Below are 12277 nucleotides of genomic sequence, written 5' to 3'. Positions count from 1 at the left end.
TAGGCCGATGCAAGAATATGCAACAATTTCATTGGTATTTGAAGATCCTTTTAATGCAAAAAGCAAAAACACAGTTGTAAAACAGGAAACATTTTAAAATCAAAATTGTAGCTCAGTATGTGGTCTTTGGTGCACCATTAGTAGTGACCAGATAGAGTAAGTAGGGACCCACAATGAAGGCAAAGAATGTAATATTCTGCCCAGTGAGTAGATTAATTTGTTTATTTTTGTAATGGGTTAAGTAACACTTTGCTTGGAGCAGTTCCTGTAAATGGGTAAACAAACAGTTCGTGCAAGGAGTTTCCGAGTACAATCAAACCCTCAGACCCTTTGCAAAAGTCAAGGACTGTTCGGGCAAAGATGGTACAGGCTTAGTTTAAATTAAATATCAGGAGAGAACTACACAAGTAAAAATAATAAACATAGCTCTCAAAAAGAAAAGTTGGACTGGTTGATTACACTGTCACAGTATTATGTTGTATGATAAACTCTATACATGAACTTATATGATTTGCAACCTATCTGACTCTTCTGATATTTTTAACCCGAGACCCATACAAAATTATGGTGCTATATATCAGTCTTTAAAAAGAGCAATGTAAAATGGAATTATTCAAAAACAAATTCAGAACAAATGTAACATACACAGTTGTGTTTAAAGGAAAGGAAGTGTTTTCCAGTGTCTAGAACATGGGACTTCTAGGTTCTATTCCTGGTGTCTAGCACAGTAATGAATTTAAGCTCCCAGGCCCAGCTTTTGAAAGTATTATGCAGGTTTCCTTTGAGGATGAGGACTCAGAAGTCAGATATAGAGTGATCGCTTTGTGAAAAGTGGTCACCCACAGGTGATGTGGTGTTCTTGTCTTTTATCATTTCCTGTGTGAGTTCATTTGAGAGCATAGAGATTATCTGGTTTCACCCAGATAATTGTTATCGGGCCATTTAGTGCACTGGATGAGGTACATCATGTGTTGTGATAGGCATGTGTAGGGTCCGTGGATCTTGTCGGTAAGGGATGTTTTGGGCATGTTTCTAATACACCACTGGCTTGAGATTTTGGCATCTCTACAAGAACATTAATTAATTAATGCTATGGAGGATCCTGGGAGATAGCACAGAGCTGAATTGGGTGAAGTGACTGAAAGGTATTGAGGTACCACCACAACCAATGTTTTAGAAATTATTTTCTTTAAACCATATATAAAATTTAGCCATCTTTGTAGTTGTGGGACCTGGGTATGAGATCCCCGTATCCGGGAGATCTTTATGATCCAGTGGGCTTTTCAGAAACAAGTTTTCACCACTATTAAAATGGTAAATCTAAGGCATATTTTGGTATATTTTGCAAAAACCTATTCTCATTTTTTTTATTTGATGACTAAAAAAAAGTTTAAACCTAAATTTCTAATAATCTGTACCTGTGTATTCAGGCAGAGCTTGCTTATGAAAGTTCCGTCCTCCAGCAGCCAAACATGCACTTCCCCTGAAATTGCTACAGACTGTGGAAGAAGAAGAGACTGATTAGAGCGGAAAAGATGGACAGGAAGTGGGCAGTAGCTTTCTATGGAAAATTAACCAGGCCGATGACTGGGCATAGCAGGTAAAAAGATGCTGGTTTAGTTCTGAACGATCACAACAGTGTCACACACAGTGCTATTACTCACGTTCCTTTAGGGGTGCAGCTATACTGGGAAAATTTGTAAGCATTTTTGCACCAGTGCAACTCCAGTGATGGTGCTCTGAGCAGGATTAGAATATACACTGGTGACATATGTGCCTGATCTACACTAGCACTTCCACCTCCCCCGTTCAGCCAGCAGTGTAAAAAAATGCTCACAATTTTCCCCAGTAAATGTGCCTGAAAAAGAGGACTTGGTCTTTGGAAAAGAAGAGATTTGTGTCATAAAAGTGCTCAGCACCTTGAATCTAATGATTTAAATCTTCAAAGTACTATACAAATATGAATTAATTAACTCATAATTCCCCTATGAGGCAGGTAAGGATTATCATCTCTCTGCTAAAAATGAGGAGACTTACACAACTGATTCATCAGCACCTCAAGGCTCCTTTATTCTGGCTCTCTGGGGACTTCCCTGGCAGGTAAAGGATCAGTGTAGCTGGCTGTACACTATCTCCTGGAAAAGTCCCTGGCACATGGGGAATGTCAGGTATTTTCATGATGAGCGAGGCATGGTCATGGCACTGCTATGCCCTAGCTGTGGAAAAGGCCCAGGGGGGCTGTGGATAGCTGGGCATCGGATAGACAGTCTCTCGGGCTGCTCTAACTTGTACTGAGGGCTGAAGAGGCCAGTGGGAGTCCCAGCACTGGTGTGGTGGCTAGGATGCTAGAAAGCCATCTCCTTCAACTTCCATTCTCTGTATTGAGCCCATCTCCAGCCCATCTCCAGCAGTGTTATGAACTTGGCCCATACAGAGTGACTTTTCCAAGGCCACATAGTGAATCAATAGGAGAGTCCATATTAGAATTGAGCAATCTGTGGCTTAACCATGTTTCTTCAAAGAACGCAAGGCAAGAGTCTGTTCTCAGTTACACTAACCTAGACCTGGAATAACACCATTCACTTTAATGGAGTTACTCTGAATCTACACTAATATAACTGATATCAGAATACGAGCCCTGGTCTCTGCAGCACATCTGCTTCTATGCTATGTAGGTTGCCATAGCAATATTTTGGTTACCTATTATTCCTAGTTGAGGATAACCATTATTATGCATAACAAAGGAGAGAGTTCCTTACCACACAATACTTATTCCCTGGAGTAAGAAAATCAGCTGACAGGAAATGATCATTGCATGCATCCAAGAGTTTGATGACTTCCTCATTCTGAGAAGGTTTATAGACATAGACTGATCCCTGACAAATACAAATGATAATTCATCATTTGGCTATAAAGCATTCAGTAAAAGTCCTCAACCACACCAACAAAACCACCCATCTTTCTGAACTTTGCTCTTTAAACTTTTACAGATGCCTCTGAATTGAGGGGAAAGACTCAGCTGATGTAAATCAATGTAGTTCCCCCAAAGTTAGTGGACAATTTCAGAAAATGACTGACATAAAATTAAAACAAACTCTATTTTTTAATTTATTTCAAGAACCAATAAAATATTTTAAAACAAAATAATATGCCCTCAAAAAGGTTTATATCTGAATAGCTCAAGGCATTTGGGAAACATTTATTAATTAATCCTCACATTACCTCTGTGAGATAGGGGTGCAATATTAATTCATTTTACAGAAGGGGAAACTCAGGCATAGAAAGGATGAGTGAATGATCATGGTCACTGTGCCAGTGCTAAGAACAGAACCCAGAAATCCTGACTTCCAATCTCTTGCTCCATCCTCTTACCCAGGATATTATTTTTTCTCTCTCCTGTACTATTATAGTTTTCACATTAAAAATATGAAAACTTTTGTAGAATTAAAAAAAGCCAACTAAAATGATACAAGGACTGGAAAATATGACTTTTGGGGGTGAGGGATAGCTCAGTGGTTTGAGCATTGGCTTACTGAACCCAGGGTTGTAAGTTCAGTCCTTGAGGGGGCCATTTAGGGAATCGGGGTAAAAATCTGTCTGGGGATTGGCCCTGCTTTGAGCAGCGGGTTGGACTACATGACCTCGTAAGGTCCCTTCCAACCCTGATATTCTATGATAAGAGAAAACTTAAAATTTTCCTCTTCCTTTTCTCAGGGAATTGAATTATTCCCTTAGGCCTCAATTCTGCACATGGTTCAAGTGATCCCATTGGCTTCAATACTTCCATGCTGACCAGTAAGTCACAGAATCATACATTAGAGTCAGGTAAAAATAATACGGTACAATCCACCATCTTCAGAAGTCAATTGGTTTATGCTTCTCATACACACACACGCACACCACACACACTGGGCCAAATTCACCTCTGGTGTAATGCCACTGACTTTAGTGGGGTTACTCTAGGAATGAATTTAGCCCAGTGATACTAAAAGTATCATGCAGTAGCAGATGTAATCTGACATGGGCACCTCATTACATAACACTGTACCTTGTCTGTTTCTACTAGTAATGTGTTGTAGTCAGGGGAGAAAACGAGGCTGGTTATGGGTTCTGATACATCAAAGCAATCATCCATCTGATAGTGTGTGCCTTTGATTTGGTAAAAGTGCACAATACCATCCTAAACAGAAAAATGCAAATCAGATCTAGACCACTTATCCTAACCAGTTACAGCAAAACTGCACTGTGTAAATACCTAAGAAACCCTGTGGAAACAGCCAAGATGATTCCACTGATTCCTGTCATTGTTGGTCTTATTAACCTTTATCTTGTCCCTGTGTATGGGCCACCTTGACTGAAATACTCCATGATGCCAGACATGAAGAGAAACTAAAACGTTTCTTAAAAATCTAGACTTAAAAATAATTCAAGTTTAATTGCAATGGCTCAGATTCTGTTATCAGTTATACTACGTATCCCCATTTGATTTCACTACGATCGCACAGGAGTAACACAAGCTGAATTTGGCCTACTGGGTTTTTGTTAAAGAATAACCAAGTCATGTATTGTTAAGTTATATCATATATAAAGGTATAAAGGTAGAGTGGACTTCTGGGCAAAACACAACTGGGCAGTTATCTTGGAAATTCTCTTTCTCCTCTTCCATTCTACGTCCATTCTAATTCTCTCCTATCTCTTGACAACCCTTTATGAATTCTCCAATGAAAAAGCTCTTTGTTTGCTGCCTATCATTGTTAAACACTTGAAGCTTACTCACTACTTGCTTGTTGGACTATGAAAAAAAGGATTCTTCCCCTCCAGATTTGTTGTCCCAAATCTTAAACAGCAAAGTATGTACAACACTAGAGAGACATTTCCTAGTTCTACAGCTCTTTGCTTCATCTCACTTCTGCCCCTGCTAGGGGTTCTGTGAGCGCATTTCACTCGAATATGCTTGGTTAGGGTTTTCACACAATAGGCCTGGTTCAAGGAATGAGGGATGCCTTACACTTCCAGCTGCATATAGTCCATCCTTATGATATGCCATGGCAAGCAGAACAGGTTTTTGTGTTCTCCGTTTGTCTTCTGCAAAAGCAAAACCATAAAATAATGTTTTAGAAAATGGCTTGGCTCTTAAATATCTCATTGAACGTACTGCTTGGGAAATATGACAGACTGACAACCTGGGAGGCTGAAAAAACTAGCACAGGTAGTCACAGGGCTAGTTACCGCCACACTCCCCAGCGATGTGCCTCAACCTTGATTTGAGAGGGATTACATTTATGGGTGAGGAAGTAGCTCAGTCTAGCAAGGAGAAGGCCAATTAGTGTCAGCTGTAGTTGTGGCTTTGTGATGTGGACATATGTCCACTACAAACTGAGATCATTAATTTATTTTGCATAGGCCACTAAACAGTCACCAAGACAAAACAGATTTTTTTTTAAGTTTCCCAATAGTAATTGAGAAAGAGTGCCTCGTACAAAGTTAGTGCTATATAAACAACAAATCATTTCCAGTGGTTCTAAACAAAATGTAGGGGCCTGAATCTGATCTTACATCAGTGTAATTTAGAATTAACACAAAACAAATAAGTCCAGTTTCATTGTCTCTGTTGAGGATGTCAAAATGGCTTTCCATTAGTACCAATCGTGTTGATAATTTTTGTGATTTAGATACCTGACCTCATGCCATTAAATTGTCTCTCACAGGCCACTGAACATCAGTATCCTTCTAGCCAATGCTCTACCTAGGATGGGGTTGTACTGACATGTATTATGACTCCCAGCAGCCACTGGTGCGGCCTTGAAAAAACAAAACAAGTGAATACCTTCCTTTTTCAAACTATCGCCAGAAAGAAGTGGTAAGGAACGAAATTTTGTTCGCCTTCGTTCTGCATAAAGAAAAAGAAACAAATTAAAGTGTGAACTATAGTACATGTACCTAATACATGAATGCTGCATTAAGGGCTAGCTGTAGTCTAGTCTACTGAACACAGAGCTAGGCATCAGGAGACCTGGGTTCTTTTCCTGTCTCTGCCAATTAATTTATCTGTGGGCAAGTCACAATGTTTCTGTGGCTCAGTTACCCCATCAGTAAAATGGGAATAACAATCATAGATATATATGATTGGAAGAGACCTCGACAGGTCATCTAGTCCAGTCCCTTCAGTGAGGCAGGACTAAGTATTATCTAGAGCCTAGATCATCCCTGACAGGTATCTGCCTACCATTTTGAGATCTATAGATGGAAATCAGTATATATGCTAATGCGAAGTGTTGTTATTATTTACTTAGGTTCTCTAACTTGATTAATCTATGACAGAGGAACTTCATCTACTCCAAAAATGTTCAGGTGAAATGTGGCAGCTGTTAAAGGACTGATTCAACACATGCTTAATGGTTTTTTTTATTCAATGGGACTTCAGCATGTGCTTAAAGTTGAGCATGTAATTAAGTGCTTTGCTAAGGAGAAAAGGTCTTAATCACATACTTTAAGTTAAGCATGTTCTTAAGTACTTTATGAATTGGGGCCTAAGAGCATACAACACCACTGCACAATAGTTTAGAACAGGAAGCAAAGAAGATCACTGTGGCCAACTGAAACACCAAAAGGTGCAACCTACTGAATTGACAAATCCCGAACTTTTCTTGGAGAACTCCAAATACTTACCTGGCTTGACTTGTGACAATAAATAATCAGATCCCAGCCAGGGGATTAACACAACCCTTCTTGTTAAAAAAAAGCCCAAATCGATAACCCTCCATATCTGGATTAGTCACCACACTTTAAGTGAGGTACAATACTTTGGGAAGCTAGGAATACTCAGTGCAGCATTAGAACATGACCGTGAAGAATCATGTTAGCTAACATAATGCTAAACACAACTCAGCAGTATGTGTAGACAATGACTGACATGTTTTCCATGTCTGTAACTACAGGGTTCTCTGCCAATTGAAGTCACTAAACCCCAGGATTGGGGACTTCAACAGCAGAGTCCAGGGAAGGGGTAGGGACGATTTTGTGGCCTGCAGCATGCAGGGGGTCAGACCAGATGATCATAATTGGTCCCTTCTGACCTTAAAGTCTATGAGTCTATGAGGGTTAACATGAACAGTTGGCATGACATTAAACACAGCTTTCCCTGTCTACACTGACTGCAAAGTAGTGTTAAGTATCATGTTAGTTAGCATGACTTCTCAAGGGCATGTTCTAACACAACCCAATTTTCTAGTGAAGGCACGCCCTAGGTTTTGTGCAACATCGAACATGTTGTTGGTGCTCAATACATGAATAAACAATAATAATATAAGGCTGTACTAATGCTTTTACATCAGTTCTGCAGGGTTGTTAATGAGATTTGCAATACCAGCATTATTGTTCATTTTTAAGACCAAACAACATTGAAGCATTTGTATATTTTTGCCAGAGGAAAAAGATATTGTGGCCAATGGAAAAGGGAAAAAACCACACACAAAGAGATCCATGGAATTTCTATAAAAACCCTCAGTGCAGCTCTTTGTTACCTTTAGCGTCTTGTGAAGGTTTGTAATAAAGAAGAGAAGCTTTGAGTGTCTCAACATTAATTGCCAAAAAATGTCCCTCTTCACAGCCCATATACAGGTCAGACGTTGCAGTCCAGCAGTGGACGGTAGGGTGGACTGAAGGCTGGATGTCATCTTTAGGCTTCAATATAAAAATCAGCAAGCTTCAGTTAAAAGTAGCAAATGTTTGTATACATAAATATGGAGATTCTGAGATTTTAAGGCCAGAAGGTACCATTAGATCATCTAGTGTGACATCCTGTATAATGCAAGCCAGAGAATTTCACCCACTGACTTCTTCGTTGAGCCCATTAACTTGCATTTGACTAAAGCATATCTTCCAGAAAGGGTCCCGTCTAGATTTTAAGACATCAAGAGAGGGAGAATCCACCACTTCCCTTGGTAGCTTGTTCCAATGGTTAATCACCCTCACTGTTAAAACATTGTCCCTTATTTGAATTTGTCTGGCTTTAATTTCCACTTGTTGGTTCTTGTTATGCCTTTCTCCATTAGAATGAAGAGTCCTTTAGTATCTGGGATCTTCTCCCTGTGAAGGTATTTATACTCTGTACTCAAGTCACCTCTCAGTCTTCTTTTTGATAAACTAACCTGACTTTACTCTTTAAGTATCTCACTATAAGGCATTTTTGTGGCTCTTTTCTACACCCTCTCCAATTTTTCAACACCCTTTGTAAAATGTGGGCACCAGAACAGAATGCAGTATTCTTGTATCAGCCTCATCAATGCAGTCTATGGAACTAAAATCACCTTTCTACCCCTACTCATTGCTATCCTGTTTACACATCTAAGGACTGCATAGCCCTTTTAGCCACACCATTGCCCTGGGTGCTCATGTCTAGTTTTTTGTCCACTATGACGCCTACATCCTCTTCGGAGTCACTGCTTTCCAGGACACAGTCCTCCATTCTGTAAGTACAGCCTACATTTTTATACCTAATATGTATGTTCTTGCACTTGACAGTATTAATATGTATTTTGTTTTCATGGGCACAGTTCACCAAGCCATCCAGACCGCTCTGTTAGACTGCCCTGTGCTCATCATTATTTACCATTTTGCCAGTCTTTGTGTCATCTGCAAATCAGTTCTGAACACATCTCTGACAGACTTCCTGTGTGAGCTTGGGCAAGTCACCTAGCTTCTCTGTGCCTAAGTCCCGATCTATAAAATGGGGATAATAGTACTTCCCTACATTAGAAGAGTGTTATAGTATGTGAGTGCCTCAGAATCTTTGTTAGTGGGGCCACACAAGAATGGGTATTGCTAAGTTGAAGTGAATTCAGTGAAAAGCAACAAAGACCATTAGGTGGACTGATTTAAGAGGAAATATTAAAAGAATTAAATATTAATAGCTTGGCTCAGTGGTGATTAAATGAGGGATAGTAACTTGAATCCTGCAGTCCAGGTAATGCAATGGAGAATCGGACCCAATAAGTCTACAAGAATTTGAAACGTGTAAGCATGACGGGAGGGAAAGTATTTAATAGAATAAAATGGATTATAGCTAATTGTAGTGGGACAAATAAAGAAAGCAAATTTAAAGCGAATAGTAGAAGAAGCTTCCTGACGGTGACATATATTATCTGTGAGATAAACCCTCCAAAGAAGTTGCAAAAACCCTATTGCTTGGCACTTGAAAAGCTGATCTTCACAAAACACTAGCAAATGTAAACTAGAGAAAAATCCTATGTTGGCAAAGAGATGGACAGGATGATCTAAGAGATCTTTTTCATCTCTAGAGTCAGTGGAGAGTAGGAAGTGTTAATCCTGGGGTCTTTGCCTAATTCCACACTGGTCAATGATTACCTGCCTAGCTAAATTCAAATGTTGTTTCAACAGTAGAAAGGTATCACCTTTCACTTCTTGTCCAAAACTCTGATGTAGAATTGCTGTGAGACCATAATAGCAATCACATCCCACTCCAAAAGTAGCTTCATTTTAGTGGAGGATGAAGGAATGTGCATAGTTTGTAATTCTACAAAACACCTAGAGTCTTGCAAAAGGTACAGGAAGAGGAAAGATGGACGCTCTTTTGCTGGCAATACAGGACGGAGAGTCAGAAATATCTAGGTTTTATTTCTAATATCTGCCAGAGACTCACTATGTGATTTTGGTTAAGTCTCTCTCTCTCTCGCTCTAAAATGGGATATTTATCTACCTCAAAGGTGTGTTGTCAGTCAATCCATTATTCTCTATGAAGCATTTTGAGGAAAGATGTTTCAGAAATACAATGGACTCATTTATTTTATAAATCAAATAAGAATAATAAACTCTAGTAGTATGCTAGTGATTTTATAATGAAATGGTCATTATATCATCCCAACATAGATTTCAGATAGATATTTTTACATATTTTATGAGATTTTATGTCCACACATCTTTTTTTGCAAGATAGTAGGTGAGTTACTCTAACTCGGAGGCTTCCTATGCAAGTCCAGGTCGGCAGCTGTTATCAAGTCCATTTCTAATCATTGTCATGACTCAACATACATAATAGGCGCAGAGTTCTAATTCCAGAATGGGACCATCACCATGTATACCCAGGACAAGGAAATCACAGGAAGCACTCCCATTTGCTGTTTGTGTTCTAAAATTGTACAATCATTCATAAGCGTCCTAAAGCTTTGTTCCTTTAAATAGCACTCTCTAGAGGAAAAGCCCAGAATCCTGGACATGAAATGTTTTGTGGAAAGCTGATGGCATCTAACAGTGCATGGTGACAAAGAGGGGTCATGTTTGGATACAAAGTCTGAGCAACTGCAGAAAACTCAGGGCTTAGCTATAAGAGATACTGAAACAGAAAATATCTCTGTGACAGTGTACCCCATAAGGCTTTATGGGGAGGGGGTGCTTATAAATGTATGTATGACATAACTGGAATATGTTTTGTGCTGCCTGTGCCATGTAACATATCTCCGTAAGGGTTATGATCTACTATATCTATTCATCCTATTTGTACATATATATCATTTTCTACTCGAGGTTAAGAATATGGGCTGTATGCTTGCCTGATTTCTAAGTAAGCTTTGTGAGGCATTTGGTCAGCTGCTTTAGGAAGGAATTCGCCAGGTTAAGTACCTGATCAGGAGACACTTAGGGAACAATGCATCTTGGAATGCTCCAATCCACATGAGAAGTCTTCCTGGAGACATGCAAGATGCCATGTGGACAATGGCGTCGGCCTGCAAAGACTGAGTCATGCAGGGGCATGTGACTTGCCCAGGTGACTCCAAAACTCCATCTTGGAGCTGGGCTTTGCATAGGAGGGAGGTCTCCACCCACAAGAGAGAGTCTACTTAAACCTGTGGGAGACCCCTCCATTTGGTCTTCAGCTGGCTAAAGAAGGAGCCTCTCCACCCCCCCCAGGATACTTGAAGGAGACTGAAACAAAGGACAGTAACTGCAGGGGGTGTGAGTGATTGCTGGACCCAGGCTAAAAGGAGATTAGCCTGTAAAAGGGAGCACTGTGGAACTGGTGAGGAAATTATCTGTACTCAGTTTGATTAGGCATAGATTCGCGCATTTTATTTTATTTTGCTTGGTGACTTACTTTGTTCTGTCTGTTACTACTTTGAACCACTTAAATCCTACTGTCTGTATTTAATAAAATCACTTTTTATTTAGTAATTCACTCAGAGTATGTATTAATACCTGGGGGAGCAAACAGCTGTGCATATCTCTCTATCAGTGTTATAGAGGGCGAACAATTTATGAGTTTGCCCTGCATAAGCTTTATACAGGGTAAAACGGATTTATCTGGGTTTAGACCCCATTGGGAGTTGGGCATCTGAGTGCTAAAGACAAGCACGCTACTGCGAGCTGTTTTCAGGTAAACTTGCAGCTTTGGAACAAGTGATTCAGACCCTGGATCTGTGTCTGGAGCCAAACAGGAGTGTCTGGCTCAGCAAGACAGGGTGCTGGAGTCCTGAGCTGGCAGGGAAAACAGAAGCAGGGGTAGTCTTTGCACATTGGGTGGCAGCTCCCAAGGGGGTTTCTGTGATCCAACCCGTCACAATCTCCTTGTGCAAGAAGAGAGAGGGTTAAAAACTTCACGTGGCTGCCCCTTTTTGGCAACACTTGGTTACAACTCCAGCCACAACAACATATTTTGAAGCATAGTTGGAGCAAGTGGTTGTCCATAAATATAAATATTAAGACCGTCCTTTCATCTGATTCAGACCTACTGACAAAGGACATAAATCTTCCTTTCTGTTGAATCCTGTCTGTTGAATGTTTCCTTGAGGGCATGCTCCTGCTCCCTTTGAATTCAACTGAAATACCTCACACAGACTGCGATACAGGCAGAGGTGAAAGTAAGCCGGTCCGGTCCAGTACGGTGTACCAGCAAGAGCCAGTACACTGTGCCGGACTGGACTGGCTTCACACAGACTTAAATTAGAGGCGGAACATGTCCTTATTGATTGAATGATCATACGAGGTAGCAGAGAGTGTGGAAGTAGAGCAAGAACTGACAGGGATTTGAAGGGGATTTCAATGCAAACAGTCTCTTCTGTGAGCAAGAGTCAGGCTAGATGTAACCCTAATAACGCGAGATTTGTAGAAGTGAGGATTATGTGAGGCGAGTGGGAAAGAACTGTGAGAGAAGTTGTTGTGATCTTGTGTAGATAAATATGGAATGTAGACTAGAGTCCAAATAAGTGAGAAAAATAAGATATTAGGATGACCTATGTATGAACAAAATGCAGCTGTTGCTTAT

At 40.2% G+C, this 12277-nt stretch overlaps 1 protein-coding gene across 1 annotated transcript in view; it reads right to left on the bottom strand.

The window, feature by feature from the left end:
• CFAP43 (cilia and flagella associated protein 43) overlaps positions 1–12277 on the bottom strand; it is a 92947-nt gene that overhangs the window by 60656 nt on the left and 20014 nt on the right. Inside the window, exons 6-11 of the mRNA XM_034776918.1 lie at positions 7524–7683; positions 5828–5890; positions 5009–5085; positions 4049–4180; positions 2760–2876; positions 1419–1499 (exon numbers count right to left, since the gene is read on the bottom strand). Coding sequence (XP_034632809.1) covers positions 1419–1499; positions 2760–2876; positions 4049–4180; positions 5009–5085; positions 5828–5890; positions 7524–7683 — 630 coding nt within the window. The remainder of the gene's footprint in view (positions 1–1418; positions 1500–2759; positions 2877–4048; positions 4181–5008; positions 5086–5827; positions 5891–7523; positions 7684–12277) is intronic.

Source organism: Trachemys scripta, chromosome 7 (assembly GCF_013100865.1).
Source record: "Trachemys scripta elegans isolate TJP31775 chromosome 7, CAS_Tse_1.0, whole genome shotgun sequence".
Taxonomy (NCBI): Eukaryota; Metazoa; Chordata; order Testudines; family Emydidae; genus Trachemys; species Trachemys scripta.
This window is presented reverse-complemented; position numbering and strand designations above follow the sequence as displayed.